Genomic DNA, 27223 nt, shown 5'->3' with positions numbered 1-27223 from the left:
CTTCTGTGATCATAAAAAGCATAAAATGAATACATTTAGACTAGCAAAACTAAAAATAATCATACATTTATGAATTTTGGTTGAAAACACCATTTGCATTGACTTTGTACACGAAATCACGTTTTTGAGCAATTTTCGGTCTGACATGCACTTACATAATGTTGCGTAATTTCGGAACCACGTACCCGGGTGACGCAAAATTGGTCTCAAAAGTTGCGCAAGACTTAAAGGAAAAAGTCAGCGAGCGGCGTGGTCAAAAAATTTCGCACGGCGAAAATATCGCGCGATTCGTTGAGGGGGGGGGCCTCCGAGGCCCCCCCCCCCGGCCTAGATAGGGTTAAAATAAAACTTATTGTACAGTCCAACCTCTCTTATCCGGACGCACACTTTCCGAGATTTTTTAAAAAAATTTAATCTAGTACCGGTATGTGAGGAAATGAGATTTCAATCTAAACTCAATCCTATACGTAAACTCACTTTGATTACATATATTTCCCAACATAGTCACCCTACACCAAACATATTTTTCATGAAAATATCTCACCCAAATCACCAAAAGAACTTTAGGAATGATAATTTCCAGTAAATCAGGCTGCAGCGCAAATTATCATCACGTTTCTCTTTTTGCTTCACGGGAAAAACAACACATGTCTTGCTAGCTAACTTTAGGCCTCAATACGGACAGCGCCATCTATCATGTTTGAGCCTACAGTCAGTGTAACAATGGCTGACATTGCGAAGCTGCGATACCCGCCGCGATGATCTAATTTTAAAACTTGGTTTCATCGAGTCATTCTCTTTCTTTCGAGGTATGCTCAATGTATACCTCAGTCATTTTAGCAGGTAAATTATCCGAGAGTTTTGGCCATGGATGAATTTAATTTCCATAAAAACAATGCCTATAATTTGCACTGACTCTGCAGTGAATATTGTCTTTACCGTGCGCCCACTACAAGTGTAGCTACCGCCGGTAGCCTGGGGAGGCAGTCGGCAGTGCAGCTGCTTGTATTTAATTGGGTCTCCCAGATCCGGATAAATCCCTTATCCGGATTGGTGCTGGTCCCAACTTGTCCCGATAAGAGAGGTCGAACTTTAATACCTACCCTCTTTGAAAAATATTGAATACCTGCATATGTATATCATGCAGATCTACTGTTCACTGTCTTCCTTGGGTAGAGCAATCCTTCTGTGATGCCTTACTTGTCCAAAAAGATATCCAGACGATCTTAGAATATGAATGCACTCTGTCATTTTTAACAGGTGGTCGAGCGAGGGCGGGCTGCATTCAGAGCGGGGAAGACACGATCTTACGAAGCGAGGATCAAACATCTTTCAGACTGCCATCGCATGATCAAAGAGCATCGGCAGGACTTTATCGATGCCATTCACAAAGATTTGAAAAAGGTAAGATTAACAGCTGGGGCAGGTACAATGAAGCTTCCTGACAGTAATTCAATTCATTTCAATTCATGTATTTTTCTCTTTTAATCTTTTTACATTTACAATGATAGTTCAATATACATATTTACAAAATATAATATATAAATCATTTCTATAATACAATGATACTATGAAATTGAAAGAGGAGGTGACCAACTAAAAAGCAGAGCTTGTAGGGTGAAGGCCCCCTTTCATAAGTACATTTTATGATTAAAAAATAAGATAAAATAAAGAAATAAACAATGCATATATATAATGAATAAAAAATAAACAAAAATAAAAATGAATAAATAAAAATAAATGAATTTCTGTATACAGAAATCATAAAACGATTAAACATATGTACAAAGAGAAATTAACAAACATATTTACATATTAAGTTCTAAATTACATTACTTTGTGAAAAAAAAATGATTTTTTAAATTTTTATAACTAGTTTGTTCTTAGCCAGTGAGATGCAAGGATTTCACTAGCTTTTAACAGATTCCAGTGAAAATCAGTGACCAGTTGTTTTATGAAATACTCCAAAGCTCAAATGAATGGAAGGTGAGGGAAGAGGGAAAGGGGGGGGGGGTAGAGAAAGATAGAGAGGGGTATGGGGATAAAGACCGGATGGAGGGTGGGAGAGAGCAATCGTCCGTTATGTTGTCGTTCATACTATATGCTTTAATCCTAATACTCTCGGGCTATTTCAAAGCTTATTATTATCGTGGGGAGGGGGGCATAATCCCCCCCCCTCCCCCCCCCTGAAATCTTTGTATCAAAATGTGCAGGAAAGATCAGAGAAAAAAATTGGGGCATTGGGAAGTACCAACAAAAGTTTAACAGGGAGGGCCACTACGGGTCAAGCGTCGGGCTGACATTCAAAGCAATAATAATACACTGTCCCACGTGCGCTTATCTGTGTTTGTGATCTTCAGTAGATTTAAAGATTTCACAAAGTTCAGTTTTAACTGTACCAGATCTAGATCCTCAATGATATAGTGACAATTAAACCTGGTTTTACTTACTTTCTCATGAAATCAGTGTTTACTGCAACTACTTTCATTTATCTTTAGATATAGGCTCAAATCAAATTAAATAGAACAGCCTATCAAAAGGATGATAATTATCAAAAATCTGCAGTGCAGGACCCCCATGAATGAATAAAAAGAGAGGGGAAAGGAAAGAGGGTGGGGGGGGGGGGGCTAATAAGGGGGAGAAAGATATCAGAGCTTCTTCCATGATAATAATGTACTTTGCAATTGATATGGTTGTGAGTATAGGTGTCATTCTTGCATCCAAGTCAAATGATAGTACAGCTCTCATCAAATCAGATAGGAGGGATTTTCTCATCCATTCTATATTAAACAAAATGAACCGTATTCTAAAGTTGTGTTCTTACTAGGGTTAGTCAACAATGAAACAAATCTCTAACGGTACAAGTTCAATTTATCAACTCATTTGGCAATCAAGTCACTCATCACTGACAGGAAATGATGGTAATTGTTTTCTTCATCATTAAAGATAAATGCCAGTTGTGGTAACGATTTCAAAATGAGCTCATACAGAATCCAATGAAATGACCACCAAAGTGTCTGTTTGTAGAAATGAAAAATATGTGCCAAAGGATTCTGGAAGAAAAATTGCTGAGAAATTAGCAAATAAGCACTGGATTCCAGTCAAGCATCGGGCCGACATTCAAAGCAATTCCAACACACTGTCCCACGTGCGCTTTATGTGTTGGTGATCTTCAGTGTGAACATTTTTTAGTGTAGAGTTCAAGATTTCACAAAGTTCAGTTTATGTAACTGTGCCAGATATAGATCCTTGATGATTTAGTGACAATTAAGCTTAGTTTTACAGACTTTCTTGTGAAATCAGTGTTTACTGCAACTACTGGCATTTATCATTAAAGCATGAAGAGAGAGCAAAGTAAACATGAGAAACAAAAATGTAAATGAGCTTTTTCACCATGGGTGTTGATTTGTGTTGTGAATCTATTGTTCAAGGGGGAATGATGTATTGTTTCATCCCCCCCCCTTGAATAGTATGACATCACTAGTGCTTTTTACATTTTCAGCTTTGCGTAATTTTAGCTCAGAGTTTATAGACCATTTAACAGGGTGCTACATAACTTTTTAGAAGCACTTGCCCAGTTGGGCAAGTAAATTATTAAAATAGTTTGGATTTACTTGCCCCAAAATCTATTTCACTTGCCCCCAAAAAAAACGTGAAAAAAAGTTTTACCTCTTCTAAAAGAAAGTTTGGTGGTCTTATTAACCATTGACCTCAGAGCTACCAAGTCTCATGCGTTGTGTGTGAGACTCAAGCATTTTGGACTCTTGTTCATCCCCTCAAATCTCTGTCTCACGCAACTATCACAGCCTATCCCCATATACATTGTACACAATGTCTCTGATCTCACTCAGATTCACAGAAAATCTCATGCATACATGTAGCTAGTCTTTGAACTTGGCATCTCTGTGACCTTTTTCTCTCTTTTGACATGAACTGATTACCTGCCATGACCAAAAGTAGGGTCAATATCATATCATATCGACCCTAATTTCGGTCATTCTACTGTGAGAATTTTGCTTACCCAATTCAGACAAGTAGTTTTGTTCTTAACTTCAAAACACTTGCCAGACTCTAACTTTTACTTGCCCCGGGCAATCGGGCAAGTGCTTGTGTAGCACCGTGGCCTGCATTTATTAGTTAAACCAGATTTCAGAGTATGGGCAATTGTATATTGTATCGCTTTTGTTCTCCAATATTTTCATATAACTCTTTACGTGTATGTTATCTGATTTTGATCCTGAAACAGCCAGCCTTTGAATCTAATGCGTATGAGATCATGATGGCAGAGAAAGACCTGGTTCAGTTTATGAATGAATTAGAAGATTGGATCAAACCAGTCAATGTAAGTATAACGGATGGGTGTAGGACATGGCCACTCTTGGATCGGTTACCTTTTGTTTGAAACGCCACGTACATGTAGGCCTATACTTTGTTCAAAATTATGCTGTGTGTATGATATGCTTAGTATTATGTCAATCATTGTTAAAATGTTTATGCAAATATATGCCCTATCGGAGGGAAATTAAAAAAAAAATTGAAAAAAAATAATAATCACAGATGTGACCAGCCAGTTTTATGTCATTTGCACCGGCGATTATTGCTCCGCTCTAAATTCCACACACTAATCGACCAACTTCAACCCTGGGTTTAACACAATACCCTACCAGACATGCCAATCATACCTATTTTACAGTATTCCTCTTTTTTGCTATAAATGCAACAATACTTTTTTTGAAGTATTTGTTACTCTTTTTTAAATTTCTGATCATGGAGTATGTATTCATACACAGCACGTGACACAAGTGCGGGTCTGACAGTCCCAGACTGGGAAAAATCACTGTCGGGCCGGTAACTCCTTGCATGAAAAGAACAAGTAAATTCTTGCCTACGAGCACATGATTAAAAGGGTGGATTATCAAGTTTTCAAGTAGAGTAGTTTCACATGTTTTTTCATCGATCTCACTACAACAGGCTGGTGATCGTTACGTTGAGACAAATTTTTAGAAATACTCTTTTTTGTAAAAAAATCCTTTTTTTTCCCTTATTGTGTCACGCGCGTAAAACATTCCCCATAGACTTGTGTGTTGAAATGGCACTTTTAAAAAATTCATAAAAATAAACGTGAAATTAGAGGGTCGAATGTTTATTACCATTGGATAGGATATATATCTAACATTCCATATCTGACCAGAGAAGGGTATCGTAGCCAGCTCATCTTAAAAATAAACGCCATTTATGAACTATGATGGGCTCAAATTTATCAACTCAAACAGTAAAACAGCCCTAATTCTTCCACCGGTCAAAAAATAGTTCCAAAGCCACTATTCTTTACGATCTTCTACCAACCTTGTGATTCCGCGTAGCAGGACCAAGCATTATGGAGATCAGGCTTTTAGCTATGTGGAATAGACTGCCAAATACTATCAAGAATATGAACACTCTTAAGACATTCCAATCAAGTGTCAAATATTACCTATCTTTACAATCATATTAGTGAAGGCCATGTTTTTTCCTCATATGAATGTTATGTTTGATGATTTTAATTGTGATTATTTACAATGTTTTTGTTTATTTAATGTGTAGCGCCTTGAGTAATGATCCATTAGAAATATTAGGGAACTTTGATCAGCCGAAAAGTCGAAAGCATGGTAGTCAGTCAGACTCTGTTATATTTTGTTGCATATCAATACAATATCCATTGAATAACTGGTTATGGTGGTTTTTATAGTGTTTTTTTTACTTGTTCACTGCAACAACTTAAAAAACATGCGAAACTGGGAATGGGTTTAAATAATTATCAGAATTTTCAAACTTCATCGGGGAAAAATCAGGGAATGTATTCTTGAAAAGCTGGGAACCCTGGTGCACGTTTAGACCACTGTTCAATCTCGTTTTTTCTTCCATCTATACATGTATCTTTCCTAGGTGTCCACCAACCTGATGACCGTGGGCAAGGTGGCCTACAACATCTGGGAGCCCCTGGGCCTGTCCCTCATCATAGGAGCCTGGAACTACCCATTCCAACTGGTCATCGAGCCCCTCGTGGGCGCGATGGTCGCGGGGAACACCGCTATCATCAAACCATCGGAGCTCTCACCCGAAACGGCCCTTCTCTACGAGAGGCTTATTCCACAGTACCTGGACAATGTGAGTTGTTGCTTACAGGTCAAGTCCACCCCAGAAATTTTGTATTTGAATCAGTAGAGAAAAATCAAACAAGGATAACGCTGAAAATTTCATCAAAATCGGATGTAAAATAGGAGAGTTGTGAAATTTTAAAGGTTTGCATATTTTTCACAAAACAGTTATATGCACAGCTCAGTGACATGCATAACTTTCTTATTTTACGTCTGATTTTGATGAAATTTTCAGTGCATTGCTTGTTTGATTTTCTCTTTTTATTAAAACCAACTTTGTTGGGATGAACTTGTCTTTTAATTAGATGGTTCTCTTTATTTCTGATCTTCAAACCCTGGTTCGGGCACCGCGGCTATTTTAGGGTACAGACAAGAGGCTCCTGTTTTTCTGGACCATTGCTCTACCACCCAAACCTCTTTCTAACGCCTGTATCACAGCCTTTGCTCATACGTTCTACACATTTCGTGATGATCTCATGCATTTGTACCATCAGTTCCAGTGATTACAACAAGCTCCGTTATCAACTCGATCATCTGTTGCAGTGCATTCACCTAGCTTGACATCTTCGCCATCCATTCCAGGTTCTAGCTACTCCTGCTCAGCATCTCTTACTACAGTCGATCATAATGAGAAGTTCGTACACCGCTTCATTCAAACTCGCTGTCTGCATGTATGCAGAGGAGTTTGGCAACAGGGCTGCAGGCAGGAAATATGACGTAGATGAGAAGAACGTTTGTCGATGGTGCAACAGCAAGGAGACCTTGAAGGCCATGCTGAATAAGAAGAGGGCGATGAGGAGTGGCAAAGCAAGGTGGCCATAGGGAGAGGAGACCGTCTTCAGCTTGGTGCAGGAGAAGAGGGCACAGGGCCATGCGGTGTCCACATTGGCTCTGCACTTGAAGGCTAGGAAGATTGCTGAGCTGTATCGCAGACGGTGGGAAGTTGCCCCCATACGTCATTTTTAAGAGGAAGACAATTCCCAAGGGCGCTACCCGCAAGGTGTCACCGTGATGGCCCAGGTGAAGGGGTGGAAGGACCAAGAGCTCACCGAGGATTGGCTGAAGATTGTCTTGGGTCGTCGTGTCGGAAGGCTCACCAATCGTCGAAGCATGCTGGTATAGGATGCCTTCAGGTGCCACAACTCTGCCCCCACCAAGGCGTTGCTACAAGACCAACACTGATCTCGTCATGATTCCAGGAGGAATGACTTCGCTTCTACAGCCTCTGGATGTGGGGGTCAACAAGCCCTTCAAAGTTGGCATGCGGCGATGCTGGGAGGTATGGATGATGGACGGAGAGAAGGAGTACACAAAGGGCGGTCATGTGAAGAAGGCAGTTCCTCCAATCATCTGCGGGTGGATCGCCAAGGTTTGGCAGGAGCTTGACCTGGAGATCATCAGGCGGGCATTTCTCAAATGCCGCATCTCCAATTCACTCGATGGAACAGAGGACGACATTCTGTGGGAAGACGACTCAGAAGTAGATGGCGACTGCGACGAGGATCTGGCCTACCCAGTCATGGATGACAAGCAGCTCCGGAAAGTATTTGAGGACAACTCAGACAAGGAAGATTTTTACGGCTTTGAGCCTGGAAAACAAATGGTCTTTTTCAAGACCACAAACCTCCAAGAAAGAATCAGTGTTCATCTTTATTTCACTTTGTCTTTACCTCTCTCTCAGTCTTTATTTCTCTCATATGACATCGCCGACTTTAATAAAAAAAACATTGAAACACCACCCATGCTTGTGTATTCATTTAACTTTATTTGTAAGAAAAGAAGACGTTAATTGAAAGAAATGAAATATATCCGCTGCGCTTGATTACCTTCGCAGCGCTTGTTTATCTCCGCCACGTTTTTCACCTCTGCAGCGCTTGTTTATTTCCACCACGCTTGTTTCCCTCCACAGCGCTTGTTTACCTCCGCTGCGCTTGTTTACCTCGGCCGCTTCTTCATGCCGATGGTGGTGGATTATTTTCCTTGCGTCGCCTTCCGGGATAGATGAAATAGTACATATTAGTTAGAAGAATTAAAGCATGCGTGTTTATTATTTCCCATTCTGGGGCTATTGTTGAACAATTTTCACACCAAGTTTTTTGTCCGACTTTTCAGGACTGCTATCAAGTTGTGAATGCTGATGCAAGATAAAAACCAAGTTGTTCGAACCAAAGTTCGATCACATTCTCATGTATGTTTTGACTGGTAGCCTTTCTATTCAGAATGCTTTCAAATTGTGAATGGGATGCCAAGGTATCAAGCAGAAGGTATCAGCTCAGAAGTTTGTTCCTATTTTTTCAGTGGTACACTTTCTTTGCACGATTTTGATCAAGTTGTGAATGTTGATACTAAATTACAAAAGTGTAATTGAGGACAGAAGTTTGATCACTATCTCAAGACCGGTACCCTTTCTTTTCAGGACTGCTATCAAGTTGTGAATGGTGATGCGAAGATAACGACGGAGGTGCTAGCTCAGAAGTTTGATCACATTCTCTACACAGGAAGTGGTGTAGTAGGGAGGATTGTGATGACAGCTGCTGCAAAGCACCTGACACCGGTCACTCTCGAGCTTGGAGGAAAGAGGTGAGTATAGACCAGTTCGTAGTTACTTCATGGGCAATTTTGGTCAAATGACCTTTCATTTCTTTCATCATGATAGGCAGATTTCAAAGCACGATATTACGTAAGCTTGCCTTACATAGCAGGATGAAGAAATTGAATAGACCAGGTGACTAGAATAGCACACCAATGAACACTTAATGAAGGTATTTGTTGCATTCCTACTTTAAATGCATATCTTAGCATGTTGCACAATGTACTTGACAAACTGTGAAATACCAGTCGTTCGTGGAAGCATTGTTGTTTTTTGTGGATGTAAATGAAAACGACAATTCAAAAGAATATATGAATAATCAAGACATCAAAGTTGATGCTTATCTCATTAGATTTTAAAGCACCATGTCACTTTAGTACAAATGACCTTCTTCTGATCATGCATAGAATCTTTTGATCATGCGCAGAAAGGAACTACGAACTGGCTTATTCCATCTTTGTCATGTTTGGCCCCAGAGTGACCAGACGTCCCGTATTTCCCGGGATTGTCCCGTATTTTGATTCTTTGTCCCGGCGTCCCAACAAACCCTTCCCGGGACGCCTATATGTCCCGTATTTGAGATTATTGAACAAATTGTATTCAAAAGTGACAAATTTTCATCAAAATAACCAACAGATGACGAAGTAGAGACAACAATAAAATCGAAAAATAAATAAACTTTTGTGAGTTCTGCGGTGATTTTGTCGCTAACCCAATACATCGCAAATGAACTGACCTCCTGCCATTGTGTGGCAGGCTTCTAGATGGCCATGAGCAGATTCTCTACACCAAAATAATCACAAAATTGGCGGGAAATTTGTATAATTACATCATGGGTTCTCAGATTACTGATTTGGAGATAATTATGTAATTGGTGGAACAAGTTATTGAGTTTTCATAACTAGATCTAGTTGTTTCAGCTTTTGTTTTGAGTCTTGTCGTGTATGATGCCGCGATGTTTCATCTAACATTTAAGTTAAACAAAACTTTGAAATTTTATTCTCTTCTAAAACATTTTTTTTATTATTTTAAAAATATATTTGAAAAACACCTAATATCATTAGGATTTTTGTTAGATGATTGGATTTTTTTATTTGCTTGAAGTTTGAACCTTTTTTCTTCTGTCTTTCTTTTCTATCCTTTCTTTATCCTTCTATCCTTCCTGGCTTCCCGTTTTTGTTCCATCCATCTTTATTTCATATTTGTCTTTCCTGATCCTATCTCTCTCTCTGTTCATTTTCTTGCTTTCCTCCTTTTTCTTACCCATCTCCTTTATCAAATTTCTTTTTTTATTTCCTTCATTCATTCTTTCTTTCTTTTTTCTTCCTCCTCCCTTCCTCTCCTTTTTCTTTTAATTCTTTCTCTTCTTCCATTATTTTTTCATTCCCTCTTCACTTCATTCTTCCTCCCTTTCTTTCCTCTTTTCTTTCATTCTTTATTTTATTTTTCCTTCTAATTCTTTCCCTTATTCTTTTTCTCCCTCCCTTTCTCCCTTAATTCCTTCCTTCCCTCCTCCCTTACCGTTTTCCTTTCTTTCTTTTTTTCTTTCTTTCTTTCTTTCTTTCAAAGAATGAAGGAAACATTTTTCTTTCCTTCATTCTTTCTTTCCTTCTTTCTTTCCTCCTCCTTTTTCTTTCTCTCTATTTTGTCTTTCACACATGTATTCTTCTTCCATTCCTTTCTCTTTTTCTTTCTGTATTCAATTCAATGAATGATGGAAACCCTTTTCTCTCTTTTATTCTTTCTTTCATCCTTTTATTCTAACTTTCTTTTATTCTTTTTTCCCTTTAATTTTTTCTCTTTTCTTTCTCTCCTTCATTCTTTCATTCACCCTCCCTTCCAATACTTTATAATTTTCACAGGTCTAACACTGTGTAGCCTTCTTTGTTGATCTTTTTTGTCAATTGTCCATATTTCATTTTGTGAAATCTGGTCACCCTGTTTGGCCCTTATTCTGAAGTCGGGTTCAACTTTAATAGACAGTGGTCTAATTCTATGCTAAAATTATTGGAAGCCAAAAGTGCCAAATGTTTTATTAAGTTGTATGTTTCTTGTGTTTACTGTGCTCTTTCCTGATTCATCGATGGTGAATACAATCATCTATTATACTTCCTAGACAATTACGAATGATTTATAAGCCAAATGAGTTGAAATATGATTTCATGGAACCTTTAGTTTATGTGTAGTTGATAAAATCACTTTTTCAAATTATTCACGAGCAATTGTTGAGTTTTGTGATGGCCACTATCTTTGTTCGTTTCAGTCCTGTGTATATCGATTCGAACACGGACATCAATACCTCTGTGCGTCGGGTCACATGGGGGCGCTACATGAATTGCGGGCAGACCTGTGTCGCTCCGGATTACATACTATGTCACTCGAGAGATAATGACCAGATACTGAAAGCGTTCAGAGCGAACATCAAGGAGTTCTTTGGGGATGACCCACAGAAAAACCCTGCCTACGCGAGGATTGTCAACCAAAGGCACTTCAAGTAAGTGGGTCAATGCTTATGGTCAGTCAGTGACAATATTCTGACCTCCAATTGATGACCATATTCTCCTAATTATGTGATAGAGGAATTCTGTTTCTGATAATGTACAATTCCGATTGGTTCCCAGTCAGTATGCAGAGCAAAATGCACATGCAACGATTTTGATAGGCTACTTCATTTAGCAATTAAATCGCTAAGCTTTGTATTACGGTGCCCAGATAAGATTTTAAGATCACAAGCTCAAAGGTCTCAAGAGGTCATTATCAGAAACAGAATTCCTCTATCACATAATTAGGAGAATGTCGTCATTAATTGAAGGTCAGAATATTGTCACTGACTGATGGATCTGATGGGTAGTTGTATAAAACAAACAATGCATGCATTCTTGTGCAAAGAGGACCTAAATAATGAACTCTGTGCTTGACTCGCCAAATGGATATACCACACTCGGTCTTGCGGACCTCGGTGCAGTATATCCATTGGCTCTTCTCGCACATCGTTCATTATTTGGCCTTGCATGCATGCGTACATGCATTATTTGTATAATATGGTGATCGGTGGTAAGACTGATAATTCTGATCTCTACATTGTACCCACTGGCAAATATCTCATTAGATATTAAAGTCACAAGGTCATATGTCACAGAGGTCATCAATATAAAATTTCTCTCTTTGCTTTATTTAACTAGGAAAATATCAGCAATAATGGAAGGTCAGAATATGGTGATAGATGATGAGACTGATGAATCTGATCTGTACATTGCCACCATTGTGGAGATGCTCTGATTAGATGTTAGCGTCACAAGGTCATAGGTCACAGAGGTCATGGATATATATATTTTTTCTTTCTTTGACCTAACTAGGAGAATATCAGCGATATTGGAAGGTCAGAATGTGGTGATTGGTGATGAGACTGATGAATCTGATCTTGACAATGTTTCCACTGTTGACAATGATCTGGGGCCCATTTCATAAAGAGTTCACAACAGTTGCCACTTTGCCATTATGACGACTACCATGGCAACAGGGCTCAGCAGCCAATCAAAATCAAGATTACCATGGTACTGTAGTTGCCATAATGGCAAAGTGGCAACTGTTGTAACTCTTTATGAAACTGCCCCTGATTAGATTTTAGGGTCATAAGGCCAAAGGTCATAGAGGTCATTGATAGAAAATTTCTCCTCTCTTTCACTCAACCAGGCGAATATCAGCGATATTGGAAGGTTTGAATATCGGTGTTGGTGATAAGAGTGATGAATCCGATCTGTACATTACGACCATTGCGGAGCTGGTCTGATTGGATGTTAGCGTCACAAGGCCATAGGTCACAGGGGTCATTAATATAAAATTTCTCTCTCTCTTTTACTCAACTAGAAGCATATCAGCGATATTGGAAGGTCAGATTGTGGTCATTGGTGATGAGACTGATGAATCTGATCTTGACATTGTTTTCACTTTGACAATGATCAGTTTAGATTTTAGGGTCACAGGACAAAGTTCATAGAGGTCATTGATAGAAAATTTCTCTCTCTCTCTCTCTTACTCAACTAGAAGCATATCAGCGATATTGGAAGGTCAGATTGTGGTCATTGGTGATGAGACTGATGAATCTGATCTTGACATTGTTTTCACTTTGACAATGAGCAGATTAGATTGTAGGGTCACAGGTCAAAGGTCATAGATGTCATTGATAGAAAATTTCTCCTCTCTTTCACTCAACCAGGCGAATATCAGCGATATTGGAAGGTGTGAATACCGGTGTTGGTGATAAGAACGATGAATCCGATCCGTACATTACGACCATTGCGGAGATGGTCTGATTAGATGTTAGCATCACAAGGTCATAGGTCACAGAGGTCATTAATAGAAAATTTCTCTCTCTCTCTTACTCAACTAGAAGCATATCAGCGATATTGGAAGGTCAGATTGTGGTCATTGGTGATGAGACTGATGAATCTGATCTTGACATTGTTTTCACTTTGACAATGATCAGTTTAGATTTTAGGGTCACAGGACAAAGTTCATAGAGGTCATTGATAGAAAATTTCTCTCTCTCTCTCTCTTACTCAACTAGAAGCATATCAGCGATATTGGAAGGTCAGATTGTGGTCATTGGTGATGAGACTGATGAATCTGATCTTGACATTGTTTTCACTTTGACAATGAGCAGATTAGATTGTAGGGTCACAGGTCAAAGGTCATAGATGTCATTGATAGAAAATTTCTCCTCTCTTTCACTCAACCAGGCGAATATCAGCGATATTGGAAGGTGTGAATACCGGTGTTGGTGATAAGAACGATGAATCCGATCTGTACATTACGACCATTGCGGAGATGGTCTGATTAGATGTTAGCGTCACAAGGTCATAGGTCACAGAGGTCATTAATAGAAAATTTCTCTCTCTCTCTTTTACTCAACTAGGAGAATATCAGCGATATTGGAAGGTCAGAATATGGTGATCGGTGGTAAGATCGATGAATCCGATCTGTACATTGTCACCATTGTGGAGATGCTCTGAGCAGATTTTAGGGTCACAAAGAACATTAATGTAAAATTTCTCTCTTTCTCTTACCTACAACTAGGAGAATATCAGAAATATTGGAAGGTCAGAATGTTGTGATCGGTGGTAAGATCGATGAATCCGATCTGTACATTGTCACCATTGTGGAGATGCTCTGAGCAGATTTTAGGGTCACAAAGGACATTAATGTAAAATTTCTCTCTTTCTCTTACCTACAACTAGGAGAATATCAGAAATATTGGAAGGTCAGAATGTCGTGATCGGTGGTAAGACCGATGAATCGGATCTGTACATTGCCCCCACTGTTATACTGAACCCAAGCGAAACTGCTAAATGCATGACGGAAGAGGTACGTATTGAAACTAAAGCCAAGGAGAATCGCCCAATTAGGATTACTGCAGCTAGATTGATCTTAAAGGGGAATCCAACCCAAATAAAAACTTGTTTTTATAAGAAAAAGAAAAATCAGACAAGTTGATAGGTGAAAGTTTGAACAATATTGGACAAACAACAAGAAATTATGAATTTTTAAAAGTTGTAAATATTGGTAATCACTATACCCATGGAGACTTCAAATTGGCTGCATATGGGATGTCATAGTGGTGTACATGTAAGGCAAGGACTACTCTTCCATGTACTCCAATACATATTATGGCTAAAACAGGGCTCGACACTAGCGGCGGTCCGACGGTCCCAGACCGGTAAAAATCGCTGTTGGGCCAGTAGATTTTTAGAAATTGGAAGATTTACTGGTCCGACATGACCAGTAAAAAATATCATTGTCGGGCCAGTAATTTTTCCAAAAATAGCAAGATTTAAGGGTCCGACATGACCAGTAATAAAAACCATTGTTGGGCCAATAACTTTTCCAGAAATGGTCAAATTCACAGCAAACCATTTCCCCCCGTTAAATTCTGCAATTCACACACAGAATACACACAGAATGAATCGCACGTGTTACTAGAGTACTATACAGCATGCATACAGTGTACATGTAGTCAGCCACACAATCCACATGGTGAATTCTCCACTGGCCGCACGAACGAAGCCTGGCTAAACTCTGGCAGAAATCTCTCACAGAACTGTCAAAATTCACGGTTCATACTCATGAAAGGCTCTTATAATGTCCATATTTCCTAAAAATTGGAGTAACTCTGTCATCTGTAAGCAGTAAAAGGGTAAATTTTCACTTCTGTTTGGTTCAAACAGATCGGGTCTCGGGTGGTATCGTCTGAATACATATTAGCCCCACATATGCATTTATGTGTGTGTTGATCGGGGTGTTGATACACTTGGTTTCTGACTTTCTTTCGTAGCTATTTTAATTGAGCCAAAAAAGAAACATAAATTATTTATGATAATAGTTTTAGCTTTCTTCCTCTGTTTTCTTCCTGTTTTCTTTCCTTCTTTCTTTTCAATCTTTCTTTTAATTTTTTTTCTCTATTTCTTTCCTTCCTTCCTTCCTTCCTTCCTTCCTTCTTTCCTTCCTTCCTTCCTTCTTTCCTTCCTTCCTTCCTTCTTTCCTTCCTTCTTTCCTTCCTTCCTTCCTCCCTTCTTTCCTTCCTTCTTTCCTTCCTTCTTTCCTTACATCCTTTCTTTCTTTCCTTCCTTCTTTCCTTCCTTCTTTCCTCCCTTCTTTCCTCCCTTCCTTCCTCCTTCCATCCTTTCTTTCTTTCTTACTTTCCTTCCTTCCTTCCTTCTTTCCTTCCTTCTTTCCTTCCTTCTTTCCTTCCTTCCTTCCTCCCTTCTTTCCTTCCTTCTTTCATTCCTTCTTTCCTTACATCCTTTCTTTCTTTCCTTCCTTCCTTCCTCCTTCCATCCTTCCTTCCTCCTTCCATCCTTTCTTTCTTTCCTTCCTTCTTTCCTTCCTTCCTTCCTCCTTTCATCCCTTCTTTCCTTCCTTCTTTCCTCCCTTCCTTCCATCCTTTCTTTCTTTCTTACTTTCCTTCCTTCCTTACTTCTTTCCTTCCTTCTTTCCTTCCTTCCATCCTTTCTTCCTTCTTTTCTACCTTCCTTCCATCCTTTCTTTCTGACTTTCCTTCCTTCTTTCTTTCTTTCCTTCCTTCCTTCCTTCCTTCCTCCTTTCCTTCCTTCTTTCCTTCCATCCTTTCTTACTTTCCTTCCTTCTTTCCTTCCTTCTTTCCTCCCTTCTTTCCTCCCTCCTTCCTTCCTTCCATCCTTTCTTTCTTACTTTCCTTCCTTCCTTCCATCCTTTCTTTCTTACTTTCCTTCCTTCCTTCCATCCTTTCTTTCTTACTTTCCTTCCTTCCTTCCATCCTTTCTTTCTTTCTTTCTTACTTTCCTTCCTTCTTTCCTTCCTTCCTCCTTTCCTTCCTTCCTTCCATCCTTTCTTACTTTCCTTCCTTCCTTCTTTCCTCCCTTCTTTCCTCCCTTCCTTCCTCCCTCCTTCCTTCCTTCCTTCCATCCTTTCTTTCTTACTTTCCTTCCTTCCTTCCATCCTTTCTTTCTTTCTTACTTTCCTTCCTTCTTTCCTTCCTTCCTTCTTTTCTTACTTCTTTCCTTCCTTCCATCCTTTCTTTCTGACTTTCCTTCTTTCTTTCTGTCTTACTCTCTTCGTTTCTGTCTTGCTTTCTTTTTGTCCTTCATTCCTTCGTTTTACGGGGGGGGGGGGGGGGTCACGAAAGGCTAGAAAAATAAACTTGCGCCTTTTTTTAATGTTTTCTTTACTTTTTGGGACCAGTAGATTTTAGGTTCGGACTAGTAAAAATTTGAAAAACTGGGTATCTACTGGTCCGACATGAATAGGTTGGACCAGTAGAAAAAATGGGTTAGTGTGGAGCCCTGGCTAAAATATTATTTTTCCCAAATTTCAAATTATATTTTTCTTTGATAAGGACATAAAACATTATACTACCTGGATTACATTACGATTACTGCCCCAGGGGAATGGGTATTTAGGAGAAAACCACAAACCGCTGATAATAAAGTATGTGGCCTATGGGAAAGTTGTCCTTGCCCCTTGTCATAATTTACTTACCCAGTTGCCAATTTGAAATCTACATACTATTAGTGATCTCAATTTTAAAGTAGTTATAATTTTCTTATTGCTTGTCCGATTTCTTTGAAACTTTCGCCATTCTGTTGAATTTATTTTTCTCCTTCCCAGCAGAACATGTTTTGGCCAAGGCTGGATTCCCCTTTAATTCTTTGCATGATTTAATGAATTTAATTGTATGAATATGCAAAATACATCATTAGGAAGGCTGCCAAGTTGTACTGATATTCTGTATTTGGTACTGAAAAAATGAGAAGAATAAGCCTGTTCACGATTGTAAACTGCGCACGAGCAGAAAAAGGTCATTTGAGATAAACCATGAAGGTGGCTTTCAAATTCACTGACATAGGCATTTGTGATTTGATCATGTATTCCTTTCAAAATATTCATTTTATCACATCCAAGCTGAAGAGTAATAAATAGAGCCTTCATAACCACTGGTATTTGACAGTAGCCTAGACAGTAGTCAAATGTGCCAAAGGCAGACAATAAAACAGATTTCCAAACTTTATCCCTGATGTACTATTCTAGTCACCTGGGGCCTGTTGCAGAAAGAGTTGCGTTTAAACGCAAGTCAAAAAATCAAACGCAAGTCCCAAATGCGCGCTGTTGATTGGTTGAAAATCAAGTTGCGCATGATTTTTAGAGTTGCGATCGATTGCAACTCTTTCTGCAACGGGCCCCTGGTCTGTACAATGCCTTTTGTTCTTAGAATTTGAATACTCTACCAGTAAAACTTACGCAACATCTGCATTTGAAAATGATAGTGCTTATCCTAATGAAAAATCACAAAGGTCATTTGAGAAAAGTTGATCATGACCTAACCGTGAACTGGCTTATTCTGATGGTTTCATGCAAAATACTGATCTCTCAAGTTTCAGTTTATGTGCTGACCTGTGGTAATCCTTTGAAAATTCTGATTTTCTCACCAAAATGCTGATTTTCAGCTTTAAAAACACTGAAATGTTTTTTTTCATGTTGGTAGCTCTGTATTAGCATACATGGCCCCGTCTTACAAAGAGTTACGATAGATCCAATTAATCATAACTCTATGGAAATCCTTCAGTGTCGTAATTTTTTTCTACAGGAAATTTGCAAAATGTCCTTTGTAAACAAAGGAGAACACACCAAATTGTCAAGAAATCAATGAATTTATGGATATACATTCATATCTAGAACTTATTTTGAGCAAACTTGTATTTTATATGATGACTTTGCTGGCTTTCCATAGTTGCGATAGATCGGATCAATCGCAACACTTTGTAAGACGGGCCCCTGAGCTGCCAACCAACTTCATAAGGCGTCTTTTCTGGGGGCCCGTTGCAGAAAGAGTTGCAATCAAACGCAACTCTAAAAATCATGCGCAACTCTAAAAATCACGCGCAACTTGATTTTCAACCAATCAACACGCGCATTTTGGACTTGCGATTGAATTTTTGACTTGCGTTTAAACGCAACTCTTTCTGCAACGGACCCCGGATTTTGATTTACCTCTGCTGCAACAATAAAAAAAAAATGCAGTGCTTGCTGGTATTGGTGTTAAAGACTGATGAATGTCGTTGGGGGGGGTGTGGTCTGGTTGTTATGACTCATCTTTCAACCTGAGGGAGGTTGGTTTGATTCTGATCAATCGCCTGTTTTCCTTCAGCAAGAAATTTTCCAACTTTGTGCTGCACTCAACCCAGGTTAGATGAATTGGTACCTGGTAAGGAAGCAGTTCCTCAAATGCCTAAGTAGTCGATTTGACAGTCCCTCAGGCTCAATACACCAACCTAGAAATGTTCTTTCCGATGAAGTTTTTTTCTTGATTCGTGTTCCTAAGGGGTCCTAGAACAAATTCAGCTCGGTTGCCCAAAGTTGCCGTTTGGGCAATTTTGCTAATTTGCATAAATCCAAAATGGCCGCCAGATGCCATCTTAAAAACCTAACGTGTGAACCCCTTGCCCCAAAATAATGAGTAATGACTCTTCTTAGGGGTTTAAGGGTGTGTAGAATCGATTCCTATTATCATTTTTGCAATATAAGGTAATCTTCAGGTCAAAAACAAGATGGCCGCCAGATGCCATCTTGAAATATTGACTTTTGATCTCCTTGCCCCAGAATGACAAGTAATACCTCTGTTTGGGGGTTTTAGGATGTGTAGAATTGCTTTCTGCTAACTATTTTACGATATAATGTCATCTTCAGGTCAATTCCAAGATGGCCGCCAGATGACGCCATCTTGAAATATCAACTTTTGAATCCTTTGCCCCAGAATCATGAATAATAACTCTATTCGTGAGTCATTTTTGTATGTTGCTTCAATTTCTGATGTAATTTTGCAAAAAAGGATAATCTTCAGATCAAATCCATTGCCATGCCTGGGATTCAAACCAACGTCCCTCTGATTGAACGCCCCCACGATTTTCATTATTATCATTAGGAATTAAAGGAAAATTGCCAATTTGAAAGAATAATCGGTGATCCAATCCACTTTCCCCAACGTGAATTAGTGGATTTTTTCTTAAAGTGATCTTACCAGATTTTTTGAAGGCTTCTGAGGCAGAGAAATATTAGAATTCATCAATTTTGTTTTCACATTTTATGAAGAAGTTTTCAGTGATTTTTATTAACTTATCTGCTCTCGGCTAATTCTTAACACACAGCTTTTCTCTCTTTCTTCAGATCTTTGGCCCCATCATATCTATTTTCAATGTAGATACACTAGACCAAGCCATTGATTTCATTAACGACAGGTAAGATATGGTTCCAGAAGGGAGGGGGGGGGGGTGGGAACAAATTACATAGGGGTCAGGGTGTTATTCCCTCCCCTGAAATGCTTAAAAGACCCCTGCAAACCCCGAAAGGGGCCCTGGAAAATCCTCATCCATTGTTATGTTTACGCTTATCTAATGTTGCAGATGTGAAATGTTTTCAATTACCCTGAGACCCCCCCAAAAAAAAAATTGCCGGGGTGGGGGGGGGCACAAAACGATTTGTTTTTTTACTTTATTAAATTGTTTATTCATTATTATCATCATCATCATTATTATCATTATTGTTATCATTATCATCATTATTGTTGTTGTTATCATCATTATTATTAGTATACATTCTGTTTTTTTTTCTTTGACAGGGATAAACCACTTGCGTTATATGCCTTCTCCAACAACCAGAAGACATTAGAACGCATTGCTCATGAGACATCGAGTGGAGCCTTCGTTGGAAACGATGTAATTATACATGCTGCAAGTGAGTTACTCTACATTCTTATTTATGGAGTAAATTATATGATGGCCCGTATTCTGAACTCGGGTTTAAATTAATCCCTGGGGGCTGTTTCATAAAGCTGTTCGTAAGATAAGAGCGACTTTAAGAATGACTGGTGAACCTTTCTTGCGCTAAACCATCGCCAGTGAATATACCATTTACCACAAGAAAGGACTACCAGTCGTTCTTAAAGAAACCAAAACCCAAGAAGAGAAGCAATCTTATTGGAAAGAGTAAAATGAGAGAAACAATTTAAAAAAAAGTTTCATCAAAATCGGTTATGAAATAAGCAAGTTATGGACGATTAAAAAGTCTTGTTGTACTTCCTATGTGGATCCTCAAATTGGCAAACGTGCTTCAAAATGGCTGATTTTGTGGACAACTCTCCATTTGTTTTGTAAACATATTTTCAGATTTCCCCCTTTATTTTACATATTTCACATTATCTCCTCCTGACCTTGACATACATGGTGTGCATTACATTTATCCATGACATATGTTGTGCTCAGAAGGAGGCAAGATGCAATTTGAAAGATAATGAGGAAAATCTGAAAATTTGTGTACAAAACAAATAGAGTTGTCCACAAAATCAGCCATTTTGAAGCACGTTTGCCAATTTGAGGATGCCCACAGAAAGTACAACAAGAGTTTTCAAACTCCCATAACTTGCTTATTTCATAACCGATTTTGATGAAACTTTTTTTAAATTGTTCCTCTCATTTTACTCTTTCCAATAAGATTACTTCTCTTCTTGGGTTTTGGTTTCCTTCAAAGTCGCTCTTAACTTACGAACAGCTTTATTAAAACACCCACCTGGTTTAAAGTTTTGGTTGAACCATGGGGAGCCAATTGGGGCACAAATCCCTAATGGTTTATTCAATTTATTAATGCATATGACACCTATATTGTCTGTGAGTGATCAATGAAGTATTTTGAAGTATTTTTCTTCATTATAAAAGCAAAGTGACAGAAAATAATAAACATAAGAAATGTACAATATAAACAAGATTTCTGAATTTTTGGCTCCCCATAGTTTCAGCACAGAGTTGATCGCGGTCAGGATACGGGCCTTAGTGTTTCTCTCAATTAATCAATTTGAAAGGGAAGTTCTTCCTGATAAAAAGTTGAAAAATACAAGCGAAAATGTAAAAAAATAATTGGTGAAGGTTTGAGGAAAATCCATCAAAGATCAAGAAAGTTATTAGAATTTTACATGTAAGTTGTTCCCTTTTTTGCTATTTTTACTAGAAATGTTTGGTCAGGGTGAAATTCCCCTTTAATCAAATCCAGTTCAATTAAAAGCCTGACTATATCTTAGGCAAAGTGTCTGTAATTTGAATTATACTCCAGTTTCGTCCAATATTCCAGTATTACAACAGCGTAGTGCTTATTGAAAGTTTTCCATTAGAATTTTGATTTGGCATCTATCATCTTCTCTCATTGATTTTGGTATTCATATTGAAATATGAATTTCTGCACTTAATTTACAGTATGATGATGATCAAGATGATTGGAATGATGATGATGATGGTGGTGATGATGATGATGATGGTGATGATGGTGATGATTGTGATGATGATGATGATTGTGATGATGATGATGGTGATGATGATTGTGATGATGATGATGGTGATGATGATGATGGAGATGATGAAGATGATATGATGGTGATGGTGGTGATGATGATGATGATTGTGATGATGATGATGATGATGATGATAATGATGATGGTGATGATGATGATGATGATGATGATGATGATGATGATTGTGATGATGACGGTGATGATGCTGATGGTGATGATCGCGATGATGATGATTATGATATTGGAGGCGGCGATGATGACGATGATGATTATTGTTTTTATTGTTACTATTATTAGTAGTAGTAGTAGTAGTATCATTATTATCACCATCATCATCCACAGCATCTTAATCATTATTATTATTTTCAGTTGAGGAAATGCCATTTGGAGGAGTCGGTGGATCAGGCCAAGGGGCGTACCATGGGAAGTTTTCCTTTGAGGTCTTCTCACACAAGAAACCAGTCCTCATTGACAAGCACATGTGGTTCACCGAGAAGGCACAGTCGTAAGTTCTTAGATTGATTTCCTTAAAGAGAAATGCCAGTAGTTACGGTAAACACTGATTTCATGAGAGTCTGTAAAACAAGGCTTAACCCTATCTAGGCCGGGGGGCCTCGGAGGCCCCCCCCCCTCAACGAATCGCACGATATTTTCGCCGCGCGAAATTTTTTGACCGCGCCGCTCGCTGACATTTTACTTTCAAGTCTTGCGCAACTTTTGAGACCAATTTTGCGTCACCCGGGTACGTGGTCCTGAAATTACGCAACATTATGTAAGTGCATGTCAGACCAAAAATTGTTCTAAAACATGATTTCATATACAAAGTCAATGCAAATTGTCTTTTTAACCATAATTCATAAATGCATGATTATTTTCAGTTTTGCTGGTCTAAATGTATTTATTTTATGCTTTTTATGATCACAGAAGAGTCCCCAACAAATTTCATTGAAAAAACAATGAAAAACAAAAGATAAAAAAACAAAGAAATACATAAGAAATTGCAAAAAACAATATAATACATAAGAAAATGATTTGATATCGCAATTTTTTTCATGTACACTTGCTAAGAACACCACAAAGAGTTTCTATACCAAAAATTAGTACATTTGGAGCTTTATTTAGGGAGTTAGAGGAAAAAGTATGATTTCGCATACTAATTACGCATAAATTAGCATAATCACTTAATAGCAATTCGCATGAAAAAAAATTACTATACAATCTTGTAGATCGCGCGGTCGACGGCCGAGATCTTAAGGGGGGGCCTGGGATGCCCCCTCCCCCCCCCGGCCATATGAACTCCCAAAATACCCCGGCCTAGATAGGGTTAATTGTCAGTATATCATAGAGGATCTAGATCTGGTACAGTTACATAAACTGAACTTTGTGAAATCTTGAAATCTACGCTGAAAAATGTTCACACTGAAGATCACCAACACAGATAGGCACACGTGGGACAGTGTATTATTATTGCTGGAATAAAGACCCGACGGAAGTGACCGAATCCGCGCTTATTTTGCTTATTTCTCAGCAATTACACAATTTCTTCCAGAATCCTTTGGCACATATCTTTTATTCATACAAACAGACACTTGGGTGGTCATTATAGTTGATTCTGTAAAGAGTCATTTTGAGATCGTTACCAAAACTGGAATTTATCTTTAAACTATACATAGATGACATGAATATGATATTTGTTTCGATTCTATTCCATTAACACAGCTGACAATGATGTTATTGCCTTGATTAATATGCTTTTTCACCCAAATTTCATCATAGCAATTTTTCAAATATTATATATATTTAAAATTTATTTATGTATTCATTTATTTATTTATATATTCATTTATTTATTTATTTATTCATTCATTCATCCATTCATGCATTCATTTATTTATTTATTTATTTATTTATATATTTATTTATTTATTCATTTATTTATTTATTTATTTATTCATTTATTTATGTATTCATTTATTTATTTATTGCCAATGCAAGGATCTCCATAGCATTACTGATTGCAATATTCAAATGCTCGTAACTTTCTCATTATTTGTCCGATTTTTCCTCAAATTTCCTTTGTTCTTATTCTTTGATTTTTATGTTTCCACACAAGCCTACACAGGTTCCAAAGGTTTCATTCCCCTTTAAGATTGATGTTGACAATTCCTCCTCTTTATCTTGTTGAAAACTCCTTTTTTTATGATTATGCCCAACATTTACTGTGTGGGCTGGCTGATGCGGATAAGTACATGTATACACTAGCTGTATAATCATGCACATGCATGCTACCCTCTGGTCACTAGACTGAATAGCCAATGTCAATGCACTTACACTGACAAGAGATGGGAGCCTCCATGTAGAAGCTTTCGGCATGAAATTTAAGCTATTATTTATTTTTGAGACATTTTTGTGAAGTCTACTTCCGGCTGCATCTTCCGTTTAAAGGGACAGGACAAGCGTGATAACATCTTTGTATGAATTATTTTTGTTTTCACTCCTTTGAATACAGACTTCGTTATCCCCCATACACCCCTGGCAAGGCCTCTGTAGCAGAGTTCTTCCTGAAGAAGAGTCCAAAGAGAAAGGGTTTCTTTTACACCTTCCTCAGACTAACGCTCATCGGCTTCCTACTCGCTGTAGTATGCAAGGTAACAACGATTCTCTGTTTATTGTAATACTTTCTTTATATTATTTTCATTCGTTTCTATTTTTTGTTATGCTGATGTATGCATAAAATCAAAATTTTACTCTAATTTACTGAATAATGCTCCTAAAATGCTCATTTTTTGTATACAGACTCTTTATAGGGATTTTTGTTCACCATGCATAACAAAAAAATAATGTGACTGAATGTCATCTATATTTTTTAAATGTATCTTTGTTTTTCAAACTTTTTTTGTGTGTGTGCTTTTTATCCAAATTTACAGCAGAGCCTTTTTAAAAGCATGAATATGCTATAATTGATTAATTTCAGCTGATGGAAGTAAAAATAATCATATCGTCATGAATAAGATGAGAAAAGTCGATTTACATTGACCTTGTTCTCAAAATCATGTTTTGGGTCTGACATGCACTTACGTGATGTCGTGTAATTTTTAAACCGCATACCCAGACATCGTAACTTTGGTCTCAAAAGATGCACAAGGTTTCGAAGTAAAAATTCAGCGAGCGGCGTGGTAAAAAAATAAATCGGCTCTCGCTTAATTTGACAAAGACCTGTTATGGCAATGACACGTTTGCTAAAATGCCCTCTAGATCAAACTGTCACCCCAAATGCAAAATGCTTGCTCTAATGAAATATTCAAATTGCTACGTAAAACTTGCCTCTTCATTTCTAAGAAGTACAACTTTGGTTTATTTTTTTCTTCTTTTGTTGTCATAAAACAGATTCAATGTTTTTATTAGTTTCTCTTTCAACCTGCACACTTTGAAATATCTGTGTAAAGCACCCGGCAAATGTTATAGTTTTTTAAAAATAATTATTGATATTTTTTCTCTCTCTCTGACTGTTGTTTTCTAGGCCTTCGGTGTGGACAAGTATCTCCCCCAGGCCCTTAAGCAGTGAATGAAATGGATGATCAGACGATGGACCAAATTTTTTAAAAAGCCAAAGAAATCCATTGGTTTAGGATTTAGTCACTAATTGGAACCTAATTCAATGATTGATTGTGAATATGACCAGAGCCTCGTCTTACAAAGAATTGCGATGGAGTCAGTGAACCTCAACTATATGGAAATCATCATCATAATTTGTTCCTACAGGAAATTTGCACAATGTCCTTTGAAGAACTTGAAGAAATTTCTTGGCCCCAACTTACAAATAATTACAAGTGGTCCCATCAACAACAACTATGGAAAGGGATTTCCAATTCAAATGAAAAGATGGTTTTAGACCCAAAAAAAAGAGAAATCAGAAAAGTAGATTGGTGAAAGTTTGAAAAGCATGGAATTTCAGTACATAGTGTAGTAGGTTTCACGGTACACCATGTATCTTTCTTGGGCAAATGTTGGTCCCGAAAAGGACCACCCAATCTCGACGTTTCAACAAGTGTGTTCTTGTCGTCCTCAGGAGAAATTTCATTTCATGTTGGGTATTTTTCCAAGCAATATAACTACACTGTCCCACATCTGCTTTTCTGTGTTAGTGGTCATCAGAATTATCGGTTTGGAGCTAAGCTTTTATGGGCCTGACAGGTAATTCCAACTCAAACTGAAAAGATGTTTCTAGACGAAAAAAAGAGAAATCAGGCACGTAGATATGTGAAAGTTTGAACAGCACAGAATTCCATTAAAATGACCACCCAAGTGTTATATGAATAAAAACATAAGTGCCAAATCAATGGCTCTGGGAAAAACTATGTAATTGCTAATAAATGAGCCAAAATATGCATGGAATTACATTTAAATGTCAGGTATTTTTCCAAGCAATATTAATACACTGTCCCACATAATGCTTTTCTGTGTTAGTGGTCATTATAATTATCGGTTTTGAGCTAAGATTTCATGATTTCGAAAAGCTAAGTGTACATTTATATGCCAGATACATGGTATGGTGACAATTGACCTTGATTTAAAATACTTTCTCTCATGAAATAATTGTTTGCTGCTATTACATTCTTTACCTTTAAAATGATTTTGCAGTCAGTTAAAGATAATTACTTTGGAGGGTAAATTGGTATTTATGACTGGTTTTTGTCATTATCTGTTCTTACAAGGATTTAATATGTACAAAAAAGGGCGAAATTAAGGTTAGTGACAAATGTAAATGATAAAGGTACTGTTTATTTTGTTATATGATTTGTTTACATCAAGCAATATCTCTGAAAAATTTGCAGCTTTATTGGACTGAAGTTGGCACAAGTGACTTTGGATAATTAAAGGGATAAAAAGATGCAAGTTTCTGTATATCTGGGACTGCATATGTACTTCTTTCATGTAATATACATTCAGGTTTGTTGATTGACATGATAAATGACTCGGATATGGAATTTTAGATGAAATTCTGTGTATCAAACCTTGAGGGACCATAGTAATCTGTCTTTTGGCTGTACTTAATTTTGTTTTTTTTGTAGGGGATGGGGGCGGGGTGAGATGCATAAAAAATTGAAGAAACTCAAAAGTGAGGAACCAAAGTGACAGAGTTTGACATGTGGGCACTTATGCATTTTTTGTTGTTGTAGAATTAAAGGATTTCATGCACACTTACGGTGAATATTTTCAGTGAAAAAAAAAATATGTTTTAGTATTTTCTGGGGGTAACTGCCCCCATCCCCGCTGCATACGGCCATGATCTTTTAACAAGAGTAATGTTTGAAGAGACAAATTGCCAATCATGCTCTGAATAATCTAGTCAGAAAGCATTCCCTGACATCAATCAATTATTGGAATATTAATTATTGCTGACCGAACTCTATGGCCTGTATTCCGAAGTCAGGTTTAACTTAGACCATGGCCTAACTTTGTGCTAAAATTACGGAATGCCAAAACTGTCAAAAAATTTCCTTACATTATATGTTTCTTATATTTACTATGTTCTTTTCTAACTTGTGAATGGTGAAGAAAGCTGCCTTATTGAGCCTTCCGAAACCATGAAGAATGATTTAAGAGAAAAATGAGCTGGTACATTGAACC

General features: G+C 37.8%; 1 protein-coding gene across 1 annotated transcript; it reads left to right on the top strand.

The window, feature by feature from the left end:
* Positions 1–1241: 1241 nt before the first annotated feature.
* LOC121417673 (aldehyde dehydrogenase family 3 member A2-like) lies at positions 1242–25157 on the top strand. The gene is made up of 11 exons (XM_041611407.1): positions 1242–1404; positions 4247–4342; positions 5926–6147; positions 8554–8717; positions 10991–11221; positions 13965–14091; positions 19423–19493; positions 19874–19989; positions 21962–22097; positions 24102–24240; positions 25113–25157. The coding sequence occupies exons 1-11, from the start codon at positions 1348–1350 to the stop codon at positions 25155–25157; spliced, it is 1404 nt and encodes a 467-aa protein (XP_041467341.1). The 5' UTR covers positions 1242–1347.
* The last annotated feature ends 2066 nt before the right edge of the window (positions 25158–27223 follow it).

This window comes from Lytechinus variegatus, chromosome 6 (assembly GCF_018143015.1).
Source record: "Lytechinus variegatus isolate NC3 chromosome 6, Lvar_3.0, whole genome shotgun sequence".
NCBI classification, from domain to species: Eukaryota; Metazoa; Echinodermata; class Echinoidea; order Temnopleuroida; family Toxopneustidae; genus Lytechinus; species Lytechinus variegatus.
This window is presented reverse-complemented; position numbering and strand designations above follow the sequence as displayed.

Excerpts from the sequence above, each read along its gene's own strand:
- LOC121417673 (XM_041611407.1), top strand. The coding sequence starts at position 1,348 with ATGATCAAAGAGCATCGGCAGGACTTTATCGATGCCATTCACAAAGAT. Across the intron at positions 1,405-4,246 it reads TTCACAAAGATTTGAAAAAG|CCAGCCTTTGAATCTAATGC; the intron begins GTAAGATTAACA and ends ATCCTGAAACAG. Across the intron at positions 11,222-13,964 it reads GTCAACCAAAGGCACTTCAA|GAGAATATCAGAAATATTGG; the intron begins GTAAGTGGGTCA and ends ACCTACAACTAG.